Raw genomic sequence first — 27,872 nt, 5'->3', positions numbered from 1 at the left:
TGATCCTTGTGGTACTTCCTCCTCTTGACTGAAGGAAGGAGAGAGTAAGGATCCCATGCGAACTTGGAAAGATCGATTGGCTAAAAAGTTTTTAATAAAAATTGGGAGTTGCCCCCTAAGACCAAGGCTATGCAGATCTTTTAAGATGCCAAATTTCCAAGTTGTGTCATACGCTTTCTCCATGTCAAAGAACACCGACACCAAGTGTTAGCGTTTTAGGAAAGCATCCCGGATGGATGTTTCCAATCTAATAAGATGGTCCAAAGTGGACCGGTTCCTTCGGAAGCCGCACTGGATGTTGGAGAGAAGGTCATTTGATTCTAGATACCATATTAAACGAGAATTAACCATTCTCTCCAGGATTTTGCATAGACAGCTAGTCAGAGCAATAGGACGATAATTGGTGGTGACTTTTGGATCCTTTCCTGGCTTAGGAAAGGCAAGAACGATTGCCTTTCACCAGGAGTCCGGAAACTGCCCTTCAATAAAGATTCTGTTATACAGAAGGAGCAGACAATCCATAGATTTTGGTGAAAGATGTTTAATCATTTCATAATGGATGCCATCTGGTGCAACAGCACTTGCTTTGGAAAGAGTGAGGGCTCTTTTCAGTTCCTCTATAGTGAATGCCCCGTTGTAGGGATAGAGGCCCTTGGACTTAAAATTAAGTGCTTGTTTTTCCAGTTTATGTTTCAGGACCAGGAACTCTGGGGAATATGAGGATGTTGCGGAGATGTTAGAGAATGTTTCCCCAAGAGCATTGGCTATTGCAGTTGGATCTGCAATAGTGCATCCATTATAATCTAGGATTGAAGAAGGGTGGGATGTATATTTTCCCTTCATTTTCCGGATTTTATCCCAGACCACCTTAGAGTTGGTAGACTGGTTAATAGATGATGTAAAACGGATCCACGATTCCTTTTGACTCTGACGACGGATGTAGCGTGCTTTGGCTCGTGCACGTTTGAAGGCTATAAGGTTGTTCATGGTAGGATATCGGCAAAATATCTCCCACGCTTTGTTTTGAGCCTTTTTTGCTGTTGTGCATTGTGAATTCCACCAAGGTTTGGGAAATGGTGGAAACCGGGCAGATGTTTTTGGGACAGCATTAGCAGCTGCTTGGACGATGATTTCTGTGATGTACTTTACAGCATCATTGATAGGCTCCCGACTGACTGTACTGAGGTCAAAATTTGCCTGATGTTGGAAGGCATTCCAGTCACCGGGATCAAACTTGCACCGTAGTAACCTAAAAGGAAGACATGGTCTCCCACTGTGTAAAGATTCTGTTATCCTGTGATAACAGAATCTTTACACAGTGGTTATCCTTGTGATAACCTTGGTTATCACTTCCGTATGGATTCTCCTCCACTTCCCAAGTGAGTGAAGGGAGTAGAGAAGGGGAGCAGATAGAGAGATCAATGGCAGAAAAAGTACGGGTAGGCATGTGGAAGAAATTGTTTGTTCCAGTATTTAGAAGGGAAAGGTCATTGTCATTGAGCATATGCTCTATGACTCGTCCCCTTCCGTTGATGTTAGCACTACCCCACAGGGTGTTATGTCCATTCATATCCCTGAGAAGTAAGTAAGGGGGAGGCAACTGCGTTACGAGATCATCAAGGTCTTCCTGGGGGATGTCAGTCCCAGGTGGCAAATAAAGGGAGCAAACTGTTAATATAAATCCCACCGAAAGACAAATTGCAACAACTTGCATGCTAGTTGTAATTAGCAAGGGCTGAACTGGGGTCTGATTGCCGACGAGGATAGCCACTCCTCCATGAGCAGAGCCATCCGCAATTCTATCCTTTCGAAAAATTGTGATATTGTGCATGGTGGGATCGTCATTTGCCTTTAGATATGTCTCCTGCAAGCAAAAGCAAACTGGCTCGTGCTTTTGCAGGAGGGCCTTGATGTCATCAATATTTCGCCGGAATCCACGACAATTCCATTGTAGGAATTTAGCCATTATTTTGGCTTGGTGGGTCCATTAGGCGGCTTCCGAGGTGCTGAGGGCTTACTTTTATCAGTCTTGGGTTTATCTTTTTTGGGGAAGAATGGACGCTGTCCCGTGTCCATTTCTTCCTCCACAAAGAGTTCCAAGACTGAATCTTCGGGTACCTCCTTCTGCTCGACATCCATCTTTTCTTGGGTACTAGGGGGGACTTCCCCTTTCTTATTCTTTTCTTTCGTAATTACCTTTGTTACTTGTGGAGCATTAGGAGGTACTGATATAGGAGTGGCAGCTGATTGGTTTTTCTGTGCAGGTTTTTGAGAACTTAAAAGATAACGCACGATGGGAGTGAAAGACTCCTTTGGAGGAATGGTCATGTCCGTCTGAGTTTTGACGGAACATCTCCCTGCTACCTTCTGAGCGTAGGTAGGTTTGTTGATATTCAGGGGTTTCACCGATTTCCTTGCCTCCTGGTATGATATATTTAGCTTCAGCCGTTGAATTTCTTTTTCTTCTTTCCACCTCTGGCATGCTCGTGAGTAGGCCGGGTGTTCGCCTTCACAGTTAATACAGGTGGGTTTTGCGGCTGAACATGCTGTTGTTTCGTGGTCCTTTGCGCCGCATCGAGTGCATGCAAGGACTCCACGGCAGGCCATTTGAGAATGCCCATACTTCTGGCATTTAAAACACTGTAAAGGGTTCAGAACGTATGGACGCACTGAACAATTGATGTATCCAGCTTTAATCTCGTCAGGAGGTTTAGGAGAGTTAAAAGTCAAGATAACGCTCCTTGTTTTAACAATTTTTCCATCCCTTCGCGCAGTAATTCTCTTGACGGCAATAACTCCCTGTGGTTTTAATTCGGAGCAGATTTCCTCCTCGGTTACGTCGAGAAGGTCCCACTCCGAAATGACACCTCTCTATGAATTGAGTGTTCTCTGTGGTGTCACTGTTATGGGTACTCCTCCGATTGATGTTACTCGGAGTAGATGTTCAGACTGCCTGTCATTTTTTGTTTCAATCAAGAGGTCCCCAGAACGGAGCCTCTTAACTGACTTGGGTGAACCTGCTAACCCATCCCAACCCTTTTTGTATAAAAAAGGGTGACATTTTACCAATCGGTGTTTCATTCGTGGAATGCATAATTAAGAACCTTGGGACAGGCCCTGATGGTAGTTCGGTTCGCTGCCTCTTTGTGGCTATAATGCTATCTGCCTCTCCGTCTCTGTTTTCAGATAGGGACCGGGTTGGGGCCCCTGAAGAAATATATTTATCAGGATTCATGAAGTTTTGAAGTGGTTCAGTGTCCGGGCTCCCCACCCACCATGGAGCCCAAAGGGACGCCCACTACCCGGCAGCAATAAATGCGCTCGGGAGTGGGACGCCAGGGCTACCCAGACACCATACCCGCACTGCCGCCAGCCTGAATTCTGTCCCTCGGACCATGAGGGTAGGGGCATGACATTGACACGGTTGACCCTCGCAGGCGAGCCTACTAGCCGATTGATCCTAGCCGGGCCTTCCAGGACTTCCCGTCTTGTCGAAGCAGGGGCCAAAGTGGTGTATTGAAGCTGGGCCCCTCAACCACCAGGATCCTCCTTTCCGAATTTCCATGGGTCGCAGCGCACGGCAAACATGCCGGATTCCATTGATGTAAGCCTGGAACCTGGGCTGTGGGCATTGAATCCCAGTGATGCTAGTCTGGAAGTCCAGCAGCGTCACTGGGAGATCCCCTCACCACGTACAGGTGCCCACGTCGAGGGGCGCACACACAAAGCCATCCCCCATGGCAATATCATGTCCCGTACCCGATTGCTCCACAAACATCAAGCAAGCAGTGCATTTCAAAAGGCTGTGATTCAGAGGGCAACTGCCACCCCTCAGTTTTCCCCTGAGCCACAGCACTCCCATTAGCTTGAGCCTTTTGTTTTGCTGCTCTGGTCCGAGTTATGATTTCGATTTAATTTCAATTTCAGTACAAAATTATAACCCTAAACTCATATCCCAATGCAGTTATAACCCTATATATCTATATATATTTTTCAATATCGAGTGTTATCTATGAGTTTCATTTATATAACTTCCATATCAAGTTATGTATTAATTAATTATGTTATGTTTGTAAAATCTAAGTCGTTATATGTATTTAATTAAAAAGTACAATTTAATTGAATGAAGTTCAACAAGTTTAACAGATTTTACTGATCAATTGACAATATTATATAATATAATATACTATACTATACTAAGCTAACGCTATCTAGGTCGGGATATAACGTTGTATCGTATAACAATGGCGGCAAGTTACGAACGGTAAATCTACGAACACTTAAGTATTAATTAACTTCCAAAATCTCGCTGTCTCAATTCAGAATAAACCAAGGATCTTGACTAGGTCTATAAGCTACTTATAGAAAATAATTTAATATAACAATTGGTCAATAAAGCGGCTAAATATGGCTAAAAAACGTCGCCGGTCTGCAAACATGTGGATTGGATACCCTTACCAATACTAAGTAATAACCTACAAAATCTCTATCTAAGTTAAACTTTAAACTAAGTATCGTAACTAGGAATATAAAGCTACTCTAGAAAATAAGTTAATATGCCAATTTAAGCTAATAAAACAGAAAAAACTTCTCTATTTCCAGGAGCAGTAAAAACTTCGCCTGCACAAAGCACATAACATGTGGAGTTGCCATAGTTTGGATGGGGCTGCATATGCCAATAAATAAATGAAAAAAAAAAGACTTTTCTGTATACACTGAACTCCCCCCCCCACACCTTGCCTTTCAAGCTGGTACATGTTCCAATAGAAGCAGTGCAAGAATCACTTTCACTCTTCCTGCAGTTCTAACTAATCTATTAGCCTGTGCAACCCCCCCCCTCCCAAGCTACCAGTAATGCTATCTCGATAGTATAAGCGAATATTCTTGCACCCCGTCTATTTAAGTGCATCCCATTCCTGTAAAAATAACCTCTCTGGCTAACAAGCACAGAGCACACTGAGAAAAATTCTATCCAGTGAGCCTTGCACATCTTGCCAAATTGATTGACAAAGGGCCAAAAGTGACAAAGCTTTCAGTGCATACTCCATCCTATTGGGGAAGAAATGCAGACACTTTCAAATTCAGTCCTAACTTGCAACTTTTTCCAAACACTGCCCTGTACTTGTTAAGAGTCCTCTTCAAATCTCCCACCCTTAATATCATTAGTGCCAATGTGTACAAAAATATCACCTTTTTTTTTAAAAGTTGATATCTGCTCCACAACTGCATCTGCTTCCCCCCCGCCAAGACATTTCATTTTTCTTTTCTGTTTCCCCGACAATAGAGTCACTGACAATGACTACCTCCTGTGGGACCAGTGATTTTTGTCTTGGAGGCTGTTACTGTGTTGCCTGATTTACAAATGAAGGCTCTCGTGTTGAGTTGGCAGCTGAGAATTTGATGGGTTCCCTGTTTTAATTCCTTTGAGAGCATGCAACCTGTTCTTCAAGCTCTCATAAAGCCCCATCAAAACACTTGAGTTTTCACCATTTCCTCATACTCTTTGCACCAAACAAACCCCCTTATCTGTATTATTTCCCATTCCAGAGATCTGCCAATATCACACAAGTAGCACATTTCATTAGTCCGTGATTTGTAGGAAAATTACCTACTTCAGTTTCCCTGCTATCTGTTTCAGTTTTCATTGCAACAACAGGGTACCTGCCCACCCATCGACAAAGCCAATAAGCTCTGAAATGGTGCCATCTGGGTAGTGGTATCCACTGAGAATAAGTAACAGTGGTCTTCTCCATTGGTGAAGTGTTACTTATTCAAGGTAGTGCAATATCATGATAACTCATTGTGAAGGTATTCACAATATGAGATATACTTAAATGATACCACTTTTTAACTACTTAGTAGTTGGAGCCCCATCAAAACACTTGAGTTTTCACCATTTCCTCATACTCTTTGCACCAAACAAACCCCCTTATCTGTATTATTTCCCATTCCAGAGATCTGCCAATATCACACAAGTAGCACATTTCATTAGTCCGTGATTTGTAGGAAAATTACCTACTTCAGTTTCCCTGCTATCTGTTTCAGTTTTCATTGCAACAACAGGGTACCTGCCCACCCATCGACAAAGCCAATAAGCTCTGAAATGGTGCCATCTGGGTAGTGGTATCCACTGAGAATAAGTAACAGTGGTCTTCTCCATTGGTGAAGTGTTACTTATTCAAGGTAGTGCAATATCATGATAACTCATTGTGAAGGTATTCACAATATGAGATATACTTAAATGATACCACTTTTTAACTACTTAGTAGTTGGCTATGTGTAGACATGATGCTATTGCACAAAGTTATATGCTTGCCATTGTAATTAGTGCTCTTTTTCTACAAGTCTTGGAAATATATTTAGACTCTAATAAGGCTTCTGATAAATTCCCACAATAAGATTAGTATCTTTGTGTTGATTGAAACAATATGCCATTGGTGAGAAGATACAATGGTAAGTAAAAGATTGATTATATATAAAAGACAGAGTGGTTATAAAAGGAAGGTTAAATAATAGAAGATAAAATGTAGTATAAATAGCTACTACCTTGAGTGGAGTCCCATAGGGCTTGGTATTGTGTTTTCCCCTCATTGTTTTCTGATATTTGTTAACGATGCCGATGAGAGTAAATCAGGTTTTACATCAAAGTTTTCTGTTGATACAAATGTTGTAAGAGGTGGTAAACAATAGTAATAAAAATATGCTGTATCACACAGATTTATAAAATTATTTAGTTGATCTGAAAATTAGCAAATCACTTAACAGTAATTGTGCAATCCAATATAAAGTTTTCTCAACAGTGCAAGCATTCTATTAATATTATTTGTGAATATTAAAATAAGTTCATAATTTCATGTTTAATGATATCTATGTAAACTACTCAAAAATGGAAAACTTTCATATATTATTCAGAGAAAAATAACCTTCATTATCGTAACCATCTGGGCCAAAGATATGATCTTCTGTTAAACTGCAAGGATGTCCATGTGAGGGATATGCATAGGTTACACACAGAGAATTTTCAATGTCAAAGATGTCTTTAGGGGATATGTTGAATGGAATCATAGGAATGTCAGCATATAGTGGTAGAAAATTCTGCAGATCATGTCTCTGCTGCCATTCCCAATATAGCATATCAATATAGGCATGAACAGAATAAAAAAGTGGATCACGGGCTCCAGCTGAAAAAAAAATATATATCTATTAATATTTTATGAAAATTCTTAGAAAATCTATTTTATTACAGGATGGGAAAACTTAAGAGAAAAAAAAAAGATAAATTAAATTTTTTTTTTTCAGTTAATAATAAGACTAAAGAAACTACTACTAAATTTTCTATCTAGTTATTGTTTATATTTTTATATCAAAGGAAAACATCATTAGAATTAATAAATGAGAAATCATTATTAGAAGTTAAATGAAAATAAAAGACACACATCCCTCTTTTTCAGATAAATTAGAAATCCTTGGATTTCTAATTTATTTTATTAATCTTCAGAAGGAATGATATTGATCCTGATATAATTAAACATAAGCAGTGTGACAAAATGAAAGGAAGAGAGTTTTAGTGACCATATATTGTAAACCTCTGGCACCACCATGCCATGATGGAACTAATTGTATGTATATCATGCTGCAATTAAAGACTATTCTATTATTCTATATAAAGATAACAGGACTTTCACATTGAGAAAACTGGTAGAAATTATGATACTTTCAAGTCCTTCTGTTCTTCACTTTAATTCCTTTAATTCCACTCATTTGCTACGGAATATCCCATTAACTGATTATGCTGATTATTAGTGTCAGTAGGGGCATATGATACAAGGAAGTAAACATATACAGCATTAGCCAAAAAAAAAAGTACTCACCCCATCTGTACATCCCCCTCATCTCCTCTAACAATTTGTACAATCCTTCCTTAAATTCACATTCAAGTAACCAGTTCCATAACATCAGATGGAAATTTGTTCCAACAATTGATTACTTCCTGGATGAAAGCATATTTTCACACATCTATATAAATGTTTGAGAAATTACAACATCAACTTAACAGGCATTACAAAACAATCTGTTTGAAAATCATGCTCTATTCTTCTCGTTAACTATTTCAAGAAGTTTAGCCCAATTTTAAACACAGCTGAATAAATCCACATATCCTTGCCAAAAAAATTACTCTGGACCCACATTACAGATAATCAACATATGAAAACGGCTTTTAAATCACTTTTATTAAATAATTATTTAATTATTAAATAATTAAATAATAGTAATATAGTTCAAAATAATAGTTCAAAAATATTCGAACTGTAGATCTGCTGGAATGGTGCAGACAAGGATAACCAGGCTGGTGAAGGGAACAAAAGGGTGCTCTTAAAACAGACTTCAATTTTGCAAACCGTAGTGTCTGGAGACAATGCACCCACAGGAGATTTGATTCATGTGTTTAAGGCCCTGAATAGATTGGGTAAGCTAAATGTAAATGGCACTCTTCCTCTTGCTTAGACTACACATGAGAGACCATTCAAATTGAGGAAGGATGGCTGCAGAATAGATGTGCGAAGGTTTGCCTTCAGCCAGCAAGTGGTTGATTGCTGGAAAAAACTTCCATGTGTTGTTGTTGTGGGAGTGGGTGGTATGAATAAATTCAAGGAAGAACTAGACAAATTCTTGGAGGGTATGGATGAAGTGTGTAGGTTTTTTTTTTGGCTGATGCCTTATAAAGCATCTTTATAAAGCTTACAAGCTTGCTTCTTGCATCCTTTGCCACTACTTACACTAATAATACAAATATTAATATTATGTTGTAATATGTTTTAATAACATAATTATATATTAATTAATATACTTCACTTAATTGATTAATTTTTATAATATTAATTAAATAATTAGTATTAGTATTAATACTAGCCATATAGTGAAAGGGTGTCAGGCATCTTTTTCTGCATCAGCCAAAAAAGTAAATAAAGCAACCTCTTCTGCTCTTGCCAGAAGCTGTTTTTTTTTCAGCTACCCATGGAGGCAGCTTATGGAGGGTGTAGTATTTATATCTCACTGTCTAAAGGTAAACTTTTTGCAATCCAGTCTTTAGCATATTTCTCTTACTTTTTTACACTTCCTGGGTCTAGCATTATTCAATACTGCAGAAATTTCACCTTCATTCATTTTATTATCCCCTCTCAGTGAAAAATGAAAATAAAGCAACCTGTCTTCCTCTCTTTGAATTTTAGCATCTCCTCTTAGAGCCTTATAAACTAATGTTGTTATTTCTCATGTGTAAAACTTTTCATTCTGAAACACTAATACATAGCCGACACCAACCTATCTAAAGCCTATCCAAATCATCCTGAAGAAGCACTGCCAGGTGCTGTTCATTAACCACCCTCACAATCGTCAGATCTAAAAATTTCAATGTCTTAAAAGAAAACCAAAAAACAGGAATGAACTCAGCATCAATTCCTAAGGGACCCCACTTTTAACTTAGCTCATTGTGAAGGTAACCACTAATTATATTTTGTCTCCTGTTCTGTAGCCATCCTATAATCGATTAAAGGATTTTTCCAATAATTCCAGTATATTCCTATTTATTGCAATGTGTGTGTGTGTGTGTGTGTGTGTGTGTGTGTGTGTGTGTGTGTGTGTGTGTGTGTGTGTGCAGGACCAAATAAAATACTTTGTAAAAAGTCCAAATAAACTATGTAAAAGTTATTTCCTGCACCCAATTCATGAATAGCACCATCATAATAGTTTATCGTGTCAGTTAGACAAGATTTTCCCTTGGAAAATCATGCTGTTTCCTTGAAAAAAACCAGTCTTGTCTATATACCTCTGCAATGCATTCTTTATCATTACCTCCAAGATTTTCCAGTCAATGAAGTCATACTGACTGGGCTGTGGTTATCTATTAAGTTCTTAGATATTTGTTGTTGTTTGTTATTTGGTTTTTAGGAGCATTAGCAACTAAGGCCATATTGCTCCGGGATATGTGGTGGTCATTCCCTGACCTTTCCGCATCCTCCGTATTTGGTGGCGATGGGCTCGAACCCTAAGTTCTTAGAACAACCCCAGGGGCTCACATCTGGTGAGTATGGGCTTGGCACACCCAGGGTCCTGAGCTGGATATCATCATTCTTCTCTTTCTTGGTGATTCCTTTCTACTTCTGATTCTCTCTCTCTCTCTCTCTCTCTCAGGGTAACTCGGGAATTTTTTTTTTTGGCTGGTGCAGCATAAGCCTCAGGCTTCCTTGCACCATATGGCTAATAATAATAATAATAATAATAACCAGTTTTATGGATTGCTGACATGCTAGGACTTCTCCAATCCAAATGAATCACCACTGAGTCAAATAAAGCCCTCGTAATAGACCATTATGGTTTGATGCTGCTTGCTGCTTCTCTCAAAATAATAGGGTATATATCCTCAGCTGCTACACAGGCAAAAGGCTTGCTGCTCGACCAGTAGTTCTCCTTATATGAAACTTATGTGCTGTTCCTTGTTTTTCTTGTTTATGGCATATTCATTAGTTATTTCTTTCCTAATGAGGATCCCTTCATTAGGAATGAAGGGATCCTCTTACCAAGAGAGGCATAAGTTCCCTATCCTGAAAAAGGCCTCTGAGGTTGGGAAAATTCATATTTTAGTATTAAATCAGCTCACACCAACCATAAGAATAAGCATTTACTGTAACTAGAATATTTATTTACATATTAAAATAAAATAAATATTTACAAAAAACTGCTATTATATTAAATATACATGTAAAAACATTAAAACTGTGATAAAATCCTTGAGATAAAATACACTAAAATAAACCGGATTAAAAGCGATAAAAACGATAAAAATCTCTGGAGCTTTCGGAAGCTTGCGCTCCCTTCCTCAGCAGTAACAAAACTTCCTGCAGCACGTCCATATATAACAGGCTCACGGTACCTATACACGTGGTGCAGTCGGCGCATGGTCTGAACTGGAAGCGGAAATAGCTCGGGAACGTGTTAAGCAAAACCGTTCATCCTTACTTAGGATAATAGTTTCAAACAGAGGATGCATACGCATACCTCTGTCCCTATTCATAATATTGTGGTCGGATGAACAGATTCGTAGGCTCTCGAGCCATTTACGGTTCCAGAACCCATGCGCTTATCATGGATGCGGTTATCATGGATCGAGCAATGGATCAAAAGGATGTCAGAAGGATTTTGACGAATCTTGATGCTAAGAAAGCTCCAGGTCCTGATGGTATTTCTCCACTTGTTCTCAAAACCTGTGCTCCTGAACTTAATTCCTGTTCTTTGCTGCCTTTTTTCACTTTCTCATTCCAAAGGTGTTTTTCCTTCTGCTTGAAAATTTGCTCTTTTCCATCCAGTTCCTAAAAAGGGTGACAAGTCCCTCCCATCCGATTATCATCCCATTGCAATTACTTCTACTGTTGAAATCAATTAACCGCCAACTCTTAAGCTACCTAGAAACCTTCTGTCTGATCAACGATCGCTAGTATGGATTCCGTCACTGTCGATCCACTAGCGATATTTTGGCTTATGTTACCCATTTATGGACAAATTCAATGGAAAAGTTTGGTGAAACACAAGCAGTTGCTCTTGACATCTCAAAGCCTTTCGATCGTGTTTAGCATAAAAGTCTTCTAAACAAGCTTCTATCTTATGGTTTGCCAACTGTATTTTGTAATTGGTTATCCAGTTTTCACTCTGATTGCTCACTGAGGGTGATGGTAGATGGCTCTCTGTCTTCTAATTTCTCCACTAATGCTGGAGTCCCCCAAGGTTCAGTTCTTTCCTCCATTCTTTTATATTAATGACCTTCTTCCACTGACTGGAAATCCTATCCATAGTTTTGCCGATGATGGCACATTGCATTCCACTTTCCATTTTGTAAAACCTTGCCCTGCTCAATCAGCTTCAACTTCTCGAATATCTGCTACCAATTCCTTAAATATCAATCTCCAGGTAATTCTCCAGTGGGGCAAAGACAACTTAGTTGATTTCAATCCTTCTAAAACTCAGTCTTGTCTTATATCTACTACTACTACTATCTCACAAAAAGGATCCTTCTGCTTGCTTCTATGCTTATCTTTGGTGACACTCCGATTTCTAGGGAAAATGATATATCTCTTTTGGGGATTACCCTGACTTCTAATCTCTCTCTCTTGTCACAAGCACATTATAAATATTGCTTCCTCTGCATCTAAAAAAATTGGTTTTCTCTTTTGCTCTCGGCGTTACTTTTCTTTCAAACAGCTGTTCACTCTGTACAAACCGCAAATCTGCCCTACCATGGAATATTGTTCCCACATCTGGGGCGGTGCCCCCAAAACCTCTCTGAGGCTTTTAGATTCCATTCAGAGTGGAGAGACTCTTTAACAGACTCTTTAACAGAGTCTCTCCACTCACTGTCTCATAGACATACTGTTTTTGCTGCATGCCTTTTCTACAGATACTTTCATGGTCACTGTCCTTCTGAACTGGCTTCTATAATTCCCGCTCGATCTTTCAAAACAGTCTGAACACAGGCCACCACCAGCCAACGTCCATTTACTGTCCAACTTCAAACCCACAGAACCAACTTTTCATCTTCCTCATTTATTCATTCAACTGCCGTGTTCTGGAACAACCTTCCTTCATATGTATTTCCTGAAAATTAGAGTCTACAGAAGTTCAAGTCTAATATCAACAAATATCTTCTTTTGTCTTCTCAAACACCAACCCAAGCATGGTACTAAGTACTATAGGTTCTAATACCTCTTGTGCTTGGGGTTTTCATAAAAAAATATATATATATATATATTTTTAATTATTATTATTAATTTTTATTACTATGCACGTGATTTGACTTTATTCCTTTGAATTGGATCCTATATAATTTATTATGGATCCAATTTCATGGAGTGGTTGCAGATATAATATGGTTGCATTTCAGGCACTTTTAGCCTAATGATGCTGACTAACAGTTTTAGTGTTGTTAGTAGCAAATATATGCCTACGTTTAAAATTACTTAATCACCATTGGCGATTAAGTAATTTTACTTAATCTACAGAGGCATTTGTGAAGGCCTCTGTAGCCTAATGGTCAGGAGTGGGAGTGCAATAACACATGCTCTTTGAATAGATCGGGGTTCAAGTGCCTGACTGCTAACTACGGTCAATCTGCCAACCCACACTAGACCAGCAGATTATGGTCCAATTCCTCAACACAAATTGTTGAGAAGGATTGAAATCCTGCAGTGGATTGACAATTGGCTGCAGATTATTAATCACGAATGCTAAATATATGCTATCTAGACACTAAAAACAAAACTACCTAGAATTAAAAAGAAAAGAAAAGAAAAAGGAAAACAGGGAGGAAAAAGAAAGATCCATTTATCCAAATGGCCAGTTCTGCACTACTCATCAGGAACTTTGAATGGATAGACAGTCAAACGAAATTAATGCTTCTTGCATACCTGATTCTTTATTCCAATAATAGTTTTACTAATTTTAATTAATTTCATGTTTAGTAAAGCCAATAATATAAATTTATGATAATAATTTGTGACTGAATGTTAATTTTTTACTTTTAACATATAATTGGTATTTACAGCAAACTGGGTTTGGAACCAAAAGCTCTATGGGTATCATATACCTCTAAAAACCATCATCTAGAAATGCATCAGATATCTCTATGACAGCCAGCAAGAAAAGAGAGCAACTTTGAGTTTACCATTGATTATATGGATTGCAAGGTTGCCACCTGGTGAACTGATACCCTGCAATAATCCGGTAAATAATATTAATTTAAATTAAATCTAAAAGTTTGCTACTCTAATTTAGATATGGTAAGTTAAAAGCAATAATTTTTTGAATAGTTTAAAGGCTAATTATAGTGTTATTTTAGTACAAATTTATAATGTTATCTATTGGGCAAGGACTGGTATAACCTTTCTTACAGCATAACAGCCAACTCATGCCCGGTGGGGTAACTATTTACATATATACAACCTCCCAACAAGATGACTTTCAATCCTACAGTGCATCAGAAATTAACTTCAGTGGTTTCAGAAAATATATCCTAACCCTCGATTTGCATGGTACTAGAATTGCACAATTTCTGTTTAGCACAGTGGAAAAAATGCTACAAATTTTCATTTTACATGGAGTCATCACTTTGGTTGTGGTTTAAGAATAACAAAAAATATGTGTGTGTTGTATTAAAAAGCTATGCAGGTACCCTATACCCATTGGTAGCATACAGCTATTGAATATATATCACGGCAGTTGTTATTCGACTGTTATGGTACACTGAGATATCAGTCTGCCAGACACATGTGTGCAATATTTAGATGTAATAATCAAGCTGTAAAATAATATTATATTCTATACAATGTGCACTTAAATGATCTATTATTATAAGTGTATAACTGGTCCACTAACTAATGTAAGTACTACTGTATTACTGAATTTATAACTTAAATTGTTTTAAAATAATATAAGCAAACAATTGTTCAAATATCGCTATATATACTGTCTGTTATTTTTAATTATAAATTGTTTAAATAAAAGTATGTTTTGTTTTATAGCACATTTTGTATGTTACCCCTTCTTGTCAAGTATTATATGATATACAATACATTACAAACGTTTAAAGCAAGTTTGACAGTGTGAGCATGGCACGGAACGTGTTAAGCACATGCACAGACACAGTAAAATAAAAAAACAAACATTGATAACAGATTTTATCGAGCTGATTCCAATAATCTCTTTGGAAACAAATACTAAAAAAATTCTGAGGTAGAGGAAGTTAGCAGCAATAGTCAGCAGTAGCAGACTTTCAACTGAGAAGGAAGAAGATTGTTTCTATATTAAGAAGCTAAGAAGATATGAAATAAACTGTTGTTTTCATACATTTTGAAGATTTTGCACCTTGATCCTTTTTTTTTACTGTACTCCATTTATTATTATCCTTAGATTTTTGTTATTCATTATTATCCTTAGATTTTTGTTATATCTGTACATAAAAATAAAGCGTTAAATTTATTTAAAAAAATATGTAAATTATTTAATTGAGTATTACAGAACCTATCCCCTCATTTTCTATACAAATGTTAGTCTTGATTTACATGATTTTCATTTGCACATTACTTTTGCAGAACCAAACTACCGTATAAATGAAGGGTTAGGTGTATATTAAAATGGACTGGTAATCTTGATTATGGGTTGAAATATGTGTTGTTCTGTTCACATTTAGGATACATTTTCTTATTATGGACAAATAATATGCCAGTTAAGTAGGTGTTACTGGCCCAAAAAAAATGTTATAGTTAAGAATTTTGATTTAATCCAGAAGGGGTCAGAATAATTATAGTGACATTATATAGACAGCTTCAATGGTACCTGTAAGGTTACCATCAAAAGGTTACTACAAGCATTAAAGTTTTTTGAAGTTCCAGGTTAAAGTTTTATATATAAAAAAAAAAAAAAATTATATATATATATATATATATATATATATATATATGTGTGTGCCACTATCCTGGGAACCTCCAAGTTGAAAAGTTTTTCTAGTAAACAAGTTTCTGTAATTCCATATATCTGATTTTATAATGCTCAGGTTCAACAACACAGTTTCCTCACCATGAAATGACTTTCATCTATAAAGGTGGATGCAAAGTATCCATTCAATTTATAAAGCTACACAAGCTGGGTTATCAATGACTTTCTCACATCCATTATGTAAGGGTAAAATCTTATTGCTCTTTTTTAATTGTATTTATATAAGTGTAAAACTTACTGTCTCTAATCTTCTGTGCTTTCTTGGTAATTCCTTATGATCATCCTATTTTTTATCAGTTTACCCATTTCTGTGATACTACACAGAATGATTTATAAATATTGTATTCTTCAGGACTTTTCATTGCTCAATAACTGCCCCATATCATACCATTTGTTCTATTAAAACAGACAGTTCCATATTCATCCACCTCGGCATGTGCTAAATTTTCTCAATGGTATATGCATACATGTAGCTTTACGGTTATTCCATAATTCACCTGTATTCACCTTCCCCATGCTCTTTTCCTGACTCACAGAGTAACGACTGGTATAGTACTTTTTCTTAAATTCAAAACTCTGTCTTTAATAATTGAGACCTTATTCATTACCCTTGTAGGTAGTACAATAGTTATAATTACCACTTACAACTGCCTGGGTTTGAACTCCATCAATGATGACAGTAATTTTTGTGAGTTTTTTCACACCATTACCAAGTTTTCATTGCATTTCAGTATCAGGTGAAGGTAACAAAGTATATCTTGAAGAGTCCCTCTCACTCCTCCTGGATATACTTCAGTTTATTCACCCAGCAAACAGGCAAATCAACCAGAAAATTTACAAATAAAATACATTTGGGTGTATGAGCTACTACTGGGAAACCCATAACTTAAAAAAAACAACACTCATCATCATCTATCTTAGTGTATTACTCTTCTATTCTTAGCGTACCATGATTACTCACCACTAAAGCGGTTCCTGTAATGCAATCCCATGAATGACAATTAGAAAAGATATTCTTGCTCCTACTATTTGTGCTCTCCCAAAAATGCTGATATACTTAAAAATCATCTGGTTATTTTAAAAATTTCATTCTCCATGGTGAGTTTCCATCTCAACTGCTCAACTCAATAAAGAGAAGATTGAAATCTCCCATGTCAAGATCACTTGCTTGTCTTTTTTATAATAAATTATAAAATAACATAATTTTGTTAAAATAATATCCAAAATCCACATGCTCACATAGTACTTGACTAAGGTAATAACCACGGTAGTCATATTTATAAATAAATTATAATTAAATTTAATTATAAATTCAGTAGCTTTGTGGCTTGGCTCTCTCCATTTGGTGCTTGTGTTGAATTGGAGGCTATGACCAGAACTGCATTTGTAATATCTTAGTTACACCTCTGGCCATTAATTACAACTTGAAGCCATCTCATAATCCTGCTAAATATATCTTATCAAGGTGTATATGTTTCAAGCTTATATATAAGACACAGGATCCCAATATGTTCCAGCTTATATAGCATTTTCTCATGAGGGACCAAGTCGAATACTTTGCTTAATTCTAAATAAACAATTCCAAAGTTATTTCTTGTATCCAGCTCATGTGATGATTTCTTATACTATATACTGTACTTATCAGGGCTGTGCCAAGCCATTTTAGTACCTGAGGCAAGAATGGAAAATTGCGCCCTACTGTTAATGATGGTAACGTTGGCAATTATTTAATCTTTCTTTTGGCACCCCTTTCAGTTTTAAACCTCAGGCAAGAGCCTCATTCGCCTCACCCTCGGCACGGCTCTGGTTATACAAGTTATTTCTTATATTCAGCCTTTGCCAGCCTGACCATTTCTGTGGTATAATTACATTTACAACTGTCACACACTTCAGGACTTTTCATCACTTTATAACTGTTCTATGCTATTTTGTTTTTGTTTGTTTTGTTAAACTAACAGAGCAAAATAAAAAAATATATATATTATTCATCCACTTTGAAATCCATCACATTTTCTTAATGGACCATATGTATTTGTGTCTTCTGCAATGGTGGCTTTAAAATTATTCCATCATTCACTGATATTCAGCCTTCTCCATGGTACCTTCCAGGCTGAGAGAGAGCACATAGCATCTTAAAATTCCACAGTCTCCTTTCCTGATATTGAAACCCCTACCCTCCTCACCTTTCAAAGCCAAACCTCACTCGCCATCATCTACTTTTGCACTCCATGATCACTCTTGATATGGGTCACTGTCCAGTTTGTTGTTGTTGTTGTTGTTGTTGGGTTTTATTGGCGCATTAGCAACTAAGGCTATAATGCGCCACTGTCCAGTACCATATACAGGTATCATCATAGAGGGTGGGGCATGATGATCAGGTTTTTGAGTGTTTTTATTTAAATTGACCTAGGAACACTTATATGCATGGTTAAGGGGGCATATGCCCCCCTCTGCTCCCCCTGAATATGCCCCTGCTGTACTGCCAACCTGCTGTAGGGCAGGTTTCTGATATGACTTAACTGTATGCCCACTGAAGTTATTCTATTAATAACTACTATCTCTGATCATCCATTCCAGTCCTCTTTTACTTTTATAATGCATGATATTCCAATTATCTGTTTAAAGCTATTACTCTTATTTTATAAAGCCAATTATGGAAACAATTATAAATGTCACATATGAAAGTAGAAAGACATAACATAACATCTCACAGTCTCACATAATTAATAGATAATATTCATAGAAATAGGATAACTACAAATATTATAGGATAAATATAAATGATCATTTGAATAACTAAAATAATAGAATAACACTATGCTCCCTGTTTAGAATTACAAATTGATATTAAAGTAAAGATTATTCTACACCCAATACATCTAATATTTACTATCTAATGAGATGTCTTAGATCCATTTTTGGCATGCATTATTAAGTGGTTTCTTTCCAGGAATTTTAATTTTAAGTAAGAATTTAATTTTCTCTATTTATTTTACTGACAGAGTCCACCTTTCCCACACAGTTCACGAATCTATCTTTAATCATAAATTAATCATGATTTATCTAACAATAAGCAGGCGCAGGCCTGAAAATATGCCCAATTAGCTATTTTTTCATTTAAATAAGATATGTAATTTTAATTAAGGATGTAATTTTAAATGATGATGACATTCGTATTAAAAACTATAATTTCCTTTTCTTTGCTTCTTAATGTAGATTTGATAATTGATAGTAAACTGGATCTGAAATGTCATCATTAGATAACAAATAAATTCAGTGTATTGAATTAATTTGTGTTGAATAAAACCACATGTTATATTTCAATAAACTGTTTAATATGAAGTTAGTAACTTACAGCATAGTGCTACTTTATTATTTTAGTTACTCATGAACGCTACTGTTTCATTTAAAATTAGTAATTCTTTTAGATTCAACAGCTTGACGGTTACTATTTGACTTACCTGCAGTATTTGCATCTCCACCAACAAAAGTGAGGAAGTATCCCACAAAATTTTCCATATAAGCCGAAAAGGAATGGAAATCACTTTCAGCCAAGGCAAGTGAAATATCTACCATTGTTGGAATCTGAATGCTAGAATTATGTTTTCTTCGTAAACATGGTTGCCAAGGGATAAAGGTCTCACCACGAAAAGGATGATCTGGTACACAGTTTTTATCTCCTACTCCATTTCCTCCAAAATAATTTGGCTGCCATATAATTGCATTTGAGAGATTTGCTGCATCAACAGTAAAATCAAAATAAGGAAGTGAAATCTCACAGTCAATTTCTTGTAAATTTTGTTCTAAACGCCTCAGAAATACTCTATGCCAAGGTAGATAAAATGGAGTATTATGTGAGTGCATTATGTGAGACATGTACATATCCTGAAATTCTTCCCACACATTATTAGGGCCTGATAAACGAAGTTTGTTAATTGCTGCTTGGAAGCGGTGAAGCTCATTAAATGTCAAATCTCTAATTTCTTTTCGAAGTATTAAATGCTTACACCTAAAACAGATAAAAAAAAAAATCATAAAAGAATGCATTACATATAAAATAATATTAATTCCATTTCTCAAGTTAGAAAAATTAAAAATATGAAGTTCATTTTAAAATACCTAAATATTTATATTGTTCTGGAATGCTGCCAATCTCCAGATAGAATCTGCTGCCTCTAACTAGATATTATATTTTCTACAGAATCTCAGATTTTAAATGAGCCTGGAAACATGCCCAATTTCCCATTATCCTGTCCAGATCCAAGTTTCTTCATGAATTTAATCTCTTTCCTCACTGCTTTGCAGTAAATAAGATTAACTTTATGGTTTAGCAACTAACTGACAAGAAAATTAAACTGTGTTAACATCTGTGATTCCAATGGCACTGTGGCTTCATCAATCCTTCTCTAAAATTCATTATCATTGCTCATCAAACTCAGGGATAAAGCTATTCAATAACACCTTGATCTTGGTAAGATCAATAGTCACACAACAAAAAATACAGATTATTTCATTTAAGAAAATTCTGTTCATGTAAAAGCTGTGAAATATGCTTTGTTGTAAACTCTGTAAGCTTGTAAACTAATCACAGAAACTTATTTATTTCAACTTTTTTTTTGCTTTTGTTTCTCTGTTTACCTTTCTTCAATATGTAAATCTGTATTAGTCTATTCCGTTTTCACAGTTAATATAGTTCGCTCAAATTCAGATTATTAAAGATTATTATTAGTAATATTTATAACAATTAAAATTACAGTATCTATATACAGAAAAAAACACACTCATAAAAACATCACATAAGATATCAAAAAAAAGCAAAATCTCCTGTTAACAGGAGAGACTGCTTCTACAAGTATGGGATATACTTAAATAGAAAGGATACAAGAATATTTGCTGATGCTATTCAGGAAGTGTTAGGTGGGTCGGAAAACTGCTAGCTTGGGGGGATACAAGGAATAATGGATTAACTGAGCTGGATATCATCATTCTTCTCTTTCTTGGTGATTCCCTTCTACTTTTGACTCTCTCTCTCTCTCGGGGTTACTTGGGAACTTTTTTTTTTCCCTGGTGCAGCATAAGCCTCAGGCTTCCTTGCATCATATGGATGATAATAATAATAATAATAACAGTAGCCACTGGCAGAGGTGAAAGTGTTTGTTCCACTGCTTCTATTGAAATGAGTATCAGCCTGGAAAACAAGATGCAGGGTATTTCAGAGACTGCTGGGAGTATTGCGGTACAAGTAAACACATGGGTTGTGTTAGGGTAGCTAAGAATAGGAACAGGTGCATGTATACTTGCATGTACACCAATGCTAGGAGTTTGGTAAATAAATTTGATGAATTTGAGGTATTGCTCAGAACATCAAAGGCAGATATTGTTGAGATATAAGAGACGTGGTGTCACACAGACTGCAGAATGGTGTCACTCTTGAATGCAGAACTGGAATTTGCGGAGTACAATGTGTACAGGAAGGATACACAAGATAGGAAGGGAGGAGGGGTTATACTATTAGCTAAGAAACACATAAAATCAAAGGAAGTGAAGCCAGTCGATATCGCTGGACAGTGCAGTTTCGAGTCAGTTTGGTGTGACATAAGCATTGGGAGATCAAAATTGAGAGTAGGAGTGTGTTATAAGCCTAATAACGCTGATGAATATAATAAGGAACTGTACAGGGAAATACAGTGGGCCAGTAAATCAGATAGTCTTATAATGGGGGATTTTAATTTCCCAGATATTGACTGGAATTTGTGGATTGGTCACATACACACCAGCAAGGCTTTTGTGGATTTATTGGATGATTGTTTTCTACATCAGCATGTTCGGGAGGCAACTAGAGGGAGTAATACGCTTGATCTGATTATCAGTAGTGATTCTTCATGCATTAAGAATCTGCAAATAAAGGAATCACTAGGTGGCATTGATCACAGTGTGCTAAAGTGGCATTTACTCAAAGAGGTAACTACCATCAGGGGTAAAGGGAAGGATTTTTGCTTTCGTAAAGGTGACTACTGTGCTCTGAGACAGCATTTAAATTCTATATGGTGGGACCAACTGATGATGTTACCAACAGCAAATTCAAAATGGGAAGCATTCAAATAAATTATCTTGGAAGCTACAAGGCTCTACATACTAACTAAGAAATATTTTTCAAGGTTTAGGCCTAAATGGATGTCAGATGAACTAATGAGACATGTATGGGATACATATAAATTAATGGGTGACATGGAAGCCTATGATAGATATAAGCTGGTCTGTAACAAAGTCACAAAGGAGATTAGGCAGGCAAAGGCAGATTATGAGAAATCCTTGGCAAAGGCTGCAAAGAAAAACAACAAAGAGTTCTTTACTTATGTAAACTCTAGAAGGAAGGCAATGAATCAGATTGGTCCACTTGATATCAATGGTTCAACTGTTGATGATCCTGCTCAGGTAGTTAACAAACTAAATGAGTATTTTGCACTACATTCACACATGAGGAGTTATTCAGGGAGGGGAATGCCAGAGGTGAGTTAAACTCTGGCAGTGAGCTGGATGATTTTGTAATAACTGAGAGGAAAGAGGAGGAGAAATTGTTGAAGATAAACATAAAAAAGGCACCCGGGGTGGATGGGATCTATCCAGTTATATTAAAAGAGGCAGGTACCCTATGCTGGAGATGTGCAAATGCGACCCCAATTCACAAAGGAGGATCAAAGACTGACACAAGCCTTTGATCTATCCAGTTATATTAAACAAGGCAGCAAAGGAAATAAGCAAACCCTTACCCATAATTATGAGAGCTTCTTTGGACTCAGGGGAGGTACCCATGGACTGGAGATGTGCAAATGTGACCCCAATTCACAAAGGAGGATCAAAGGGCAACACAAGTAATTATAGACCTGTTCCAGGAAAATTAATGGAGAACTTCTGTTCCAGGAAAATTAATGGGGGCTCTGGTTAAAGAAGCACTGCAGGATCACCTAGACAAGACTTCAGTTATAGCTTGGACACAGTATGGTTTTGTTAAGGGAAAGTCTTGCCTGACCAATCTGATTGGATACTATGATGTGGTCACAAAGGAACTGGATGCAGGGAATAACTTTGATATCATATATTTGGATCTTAGAAAGGCTTTTGATACTGTTGCACATGGAAGACTGCTGCAAAAATTGCATTGGAGGCAAATTGCTGCTATGGATAAAAGGGTGGTTGAGGGGGAGAAGACAGAGAGTGGTAATCAATGGATGCTGCTCATCGTGGACTAATGTTATTAGTGGAGTCCCTCAGGGTTCAGTATTGGGTCCATTGTTGTTTTCTGTATTTATAAATGATATTGATAATGGTATATCAAGCTTAATGTCCCAGTTTGCAGACGATACAAAGGTTGGCAGGGTTGTTAAGGACACTAATGACAGTATGCTGCTGCTGCTGCTGCTGCAAGAGGATCTAGAAAAGTTGAGAAGATGGGCTGAGAGGTGGAAAATGAAGTTTAACATTGACAAATGCAAAGTACTACATATGGGAAGCAGCAACCCCAGAGTGATGTATCAACTCTGTGGTACTACACTGACAGTGGTAGAGAACGAAAAGGACCTGGGGATAATTGTGCACGCAGATATGAAGTTTTCTGAGCAGTGCAGATGGTCTGTAAGAGTAGCTCATAGTGTGTTGTCAATGTTATACAGGAATTTTTCTAGCAGGGATAAGGAGGTGATTATTGCCTTATATAAGGCAATGGTCAGGCCACACCTTGAGTACTGTATACAGGTCTGGAGGCTTCATTTTAAGAAGGATGTAGAGCTGTTGGAACAAGTACAGAGAAGGGCAACAAGATTAGTGAATGGAACAAAGGGTTGCTCTTACGAAGAAAGGCTTAAATTTTGCAAATTACCGTGTCTGGAGTCTAGGCACCTGCAAGGTGATCTGATTGAGGTGTATAAAGCCTTGAATATTTTGAGCATGTTCAATGCTGATGGAATTCTTTCTCTTGCTCAGAATAATCATTTGAGAAGGCATAAATTCAAATTGAGGAAAGACAGATGTAGGATAGATGTGCGGAAGTTCTAATTGTTGAACATGCTGGCCACACTATCCATCATTCTTTCCATATCCATTCTGTCTTTAGCAAAATGATGTTCAAGCTATGCATATCAGTTTTGTAACTGGAATGTAATGTTGCTCATTATGCATAAATGATGTGATCTAAGCTGTTTTGCATAAACAACAACTACAACTAAGGCCATGAGTATAAATTTACCATCTTCAAATTGTACACTGTATAGTCAGTTTGCCTGTTTTATAAAATAAAAAAAAAGTTCCTGAGAGAAAAAGCCCTACACCTCTTCTGGGATTGATTAGTTTAACCACCACTATTAAAGTGACACAGAATAACATTTTTCAACCTATTTAATAATAACAATTCACCTTAAGCTTCAATCTACTTCTTGTGGCCCACATATAAATCATATATCCTAATTATTTATTTACCTATGTATTTTAAACATTAAAATAGACAAGTATCAATATTCTGAGAGTGATGGAGGGTCAGTGAATATAGACAACAGGTGATGTAAAGTAAGCAGACACTATGAAATGAATAAAAATGGTGTTTATTGCAGCCAAATGCAGGTATGTGACAGACTCATATCAGGTGTTCAAAGCAATTTCCACCATTAGCATGAATATGTATGAATGCATGAGGTAGAAGCAAATTACAAAGAGGTATGTAAACACCTGGCAGTACCTGGGCACTGCCCAGATGCAATTTGCAGTAGAGACTATCTGTCGCATTCTAGATATGAAGTTTCTCTGTCTATTGGAATATATAACGCCATGAGGATATGTTTTCAAAGGCATATTCATTAATCACATTTAGCTCTTTTGATACCTTGCTTCTCTGCATATTAAAAATGCTATTTTTAATATGCAGGTGTTCAAAGCAATTTCCACCATTAACATGAATACGAACGAATGCATGATGTAGAAGCAAATTACAGAGAAGTATGTAAACACCTGAGAGTACCTGGGCATTGCCCAGAAATGCCCTGCATATTAAAAATGCTATTTTTAATATACAGGGCATTTCTGAATAAGATTTTTTTTTTTTTTTTTTTTTATTGTGGGCCATAAAAAATTTTTGTAACTCCAATTTAAATGGCTCAGGTCATCAGTAGTTGAGAAGCATTTTTCAAGAAGCTATTGATTAGAGGAATAAATTACCTCATCTAGCAAAAGAATCTAACTCAGACCTTTCTAAATGGGAAGCAAGTAGCACAGTCACTATACTGCCACAAAGAGCCACCAGGGGGGTGATTCACTGTAACAGATATCCCTTTATTAACCAAATGTGCTATATTTTCAGGAGTCCAGGTAATGATATGCAGAGTGCATGTAAGTACACATCCATTTAGCCAGTCAGTGCAGGTATACAGGTAAATTTCTATTCCACACATCTAAAAAATACATTTCATATACAAAAAAAAAAATTTCAAATTCTATTTAGAAAAGTGTAAGTAAAAAGAACAAATGTGTAGGAATTTGCAGTGCAGTGTTATGTACAATCTGTATACATAACACTACACTGCACTGAAATAGAAAGAAATTATTTTTGGCAAAAATACATAGAGCTTACTGAGATGACTATGTCTCTTTGGCAGCATGTGCTTTTGAGTTTTACTAGATTTATTAAATAAAAACACATAATTAATAGATAATTAATTAATCCACCAAAATATAAACAACTGAATACAATTAAAATACATCATGAAAAAAGGAAGGATTTCACCTGACATGGCACCATCTCATCGGGAACCACAAGGCATTTAGCAACAGAAACAACCAAGGAACACAACATTTCAAGAAACTTTAAACCTACCAAAGGGCTGAGTTGAAAGGCTTTGGTCCTCTGCTATGCAAATCACTAACAAAAAGGAACTTATCTAGTGAAGACTGAAGATAAAAAGAAAGCCCAAGAACACTTCTCCAGTGATCCCCCCCCCCCAAAATGTCACCCTATGATGAATAATAAATCAGAGAGGGGACTGGCAATATGGACAATTTATGGAAAAATAAAATATTAAGAGAAATAAGAAAAATAACTTATGGAAAATAAAACCTTAAGAGAAAGAAGTGATGCAGGACCATTTGTACAAACATGCAATTATACTGCAATCACAACATGGTTTTGTCAAGGGCGGTCTTGTTTAACCAATCTGATAGGTTATGATGCAGTGACATGCAAAAAATAATTTTGACATCATATACTTAGATTTCAGGAAGGCTTTTGATACCATTGGACAAAAAATACTGTTGTACAAACTGGAACAATGTGGCATTAAGGACAAGTTACTGTTATGGATAAAGGGATGGTTAAGGGTAAAAAGACAGAGAGTGGTTATCACTAGAGCAATGTGGCATTAGGGGCAAGTTATTGCTATGAATGAAGGAATGATTAAGTGGAAGAAGAAAGAGAGTGATTATCAATGAGCACTGCTCTTCATGGACTAATGTTATTAGTGGAGTTCCCCAGGGTTTAGTGCTGGGTCCATTGTTGTTTTCAATATTTATCAATGATATTGATGAAGGTATATCAGGCTTAATGTCTAAGTTTTCAGATGGTACAAAGGTTCGCAGGGTGGTTAACGACAGTCATCAGGATGAGCTACTGCAGCAAGATCTAGGAAAATTGGGTTGATGTGCTGAGAAATGGCAGTTGAACTTTAACATTGACAAATGAATGGTACTGCAACATGGGTAGCAGTAACCCCAGAGTGACTTATCAACTGTGTGGTACTACACTCAGAGTAGTGGAGAATGAAAAAGACCTGGGGGTAATTGTGCAGTCAGATATGAAATTCTCTGAGCAGTGCAGATGTGCTGTCAGGACAACTCACAGGGTTTTGTTAATGATATATAGAAACTTTGCTAGCAGGGATAAGGAGGTGATTATCCCTTTGTATAAAGTCAAGGTTAGGCTGCATCTTCAGTATTGTATACAGGTCTAGAGGCCACACTCTAGTAAGAATGTAGATCTGCTGGAATGGGTAAAGAGAAGGGCATCCAGATTGGTGAAGGGAACAAAAGGGTACTCTTACCTAGAAAGGCTTCAGTTCTGCAAATTGCAGCATCTAGAAACCAAACACCTGTGGGGAGATCTGACTGAGGTTAAGGCCTTGACTGGATTGAGTAAGCTGAATGTTAATGGGATTCTTCCATTTGCTGAGACTAACTGCACATATGAGGGGGCATAAATTCAAGTTGAGGAAGGATGGTTGCAGGATAGATGTCCATCCAGTCCAAGAATTTCAGTTTCAAAGAGGGAATGAATATGAATTCCCCTGTCTCTATTAATGATGTTGTGCTCAGAAGAGCAAATCCGCAAACTCCCAAGCCATTTGCAGTACAAATATCCGTGTGAATGATTGACTATGACAGCATCACCAGGTGAAATTTGGTGGTTCCCCTCCCAGAAATGTTCGGTCACAGCAGATTCCCATATTAATGCAATAAAGCCACAGATTATGGGAAATCTGCTGTGGTCAAACATTTCTGAGAGGAGAACCACCAAATTTCACCTGGCGATGCCGTCATAGTTGATCGTTCACATGGATACTGGAACGGCAAATGGCTTGAGAGTTTGCGGACTTGCTCTTCTGAGCATAACACTATTAATAGAGACAGGGGAATCCATATTCATCCCCTCTTTGAATCCGTAATTCTTGAATGGGATGAATGGCTCCACCTGGCACACTCATGAGCCATTTCCGGTTTCTGTGCATACGTGGAAGATACTGCCCATGCTCCTACGATAACACGTGCTGCAAGCCGTGCTCCTGCAGTTATTTAAGGATGTACCATAACAAGTTGATAAAGGAAGCAGTCGCCTCTGAAATCTACGGTTGTTTTTATTGATTTTATCACTTTTACTCCATATAGTGTAATTGCTATTCTTTATATTTTATTTTTATATTTTATTTATTACCTTACTGCTTTTATTGTACATTTGGTGTATTTTATTTTATCATCAAATTAAAATTTGATCCGGTCTTATATTATAATATTATTTCTATTTTAATAAAGTTTCAGTTATACGGTTGGTGTATTATATTGCAGTTATTATGAACCAGTTTTCTCTAAAAAAAAAAAGAATCAAGATTTTCCTGCGGGGAAAAAAAAACTTTGGAAAAAGAAGAAATAAACTGGTGAAGAAGTGTCCTGATAAAGTGTCTTACTTGAAATCCTTTTTCAATCATATATTTTAATTGTATTAAATCATTTATCTTTTGAAATTTTAGTTTAGTTTATAAATCAAAAAAAAAAAAAAAAAAAAACACAAAGAAGACAAGCAC

General features: G+C 36.8%; 1 protein-coding gene across 3 annotated transcripts in view; it reads right to left on the bottom strand.

The window, feature by feature from the left end:
- Positions 1-27,872, bottom strand: part of LOC150080448 (kielin/chordin-like protein) — a 1,054,752-nt gene that overhangs the window by 757,539 nt on the left and 269,341 nt on the right. For all 3 annotated transcript variants that reach the window (XR_016547392.1, XM_090381408.1, XM_090381409.1), the window contains exons 9-10: positions 19,002-19,549; positions 6,924-7,181 (exon numbers count right to left, since the gene is read on the bottom strand). Coding sequence is in view for 2 of the 3 variants with exons in the window: in XM_090381408.1 (XP_090237534.1) it covers positions 6,924-7,181; positions 19,002-19,549 (806 nt within the window). In the remaining variant the exon portion in view is untranslated. The remainder of the gene's footprint in view (positions 1-6,923; positions 7,182-19,001; positions 19,550-27,872) is intronic.

The sequence above is a fragment of the Mastigoproctus giganteus genome, chromosome 9 (genome assembly GCF_048544385.1).
Source record: "Mastigoproctus giganteus isolate SK-2022 chromosome 9, ASM4854438v1, whole genome shotgun sequence".
Lineage (NCBI taxonomy): Eukaryota > Metazoa > Arthropoda > Arachnida > Uropygi > Thelyphonidae > Mastigoproctus > Mastigoproctus giganteus.
Note: the sequence above shows the minus strand (reverse complement) of the source record. Positions and strands in the feature narration are given on the sequence as shown.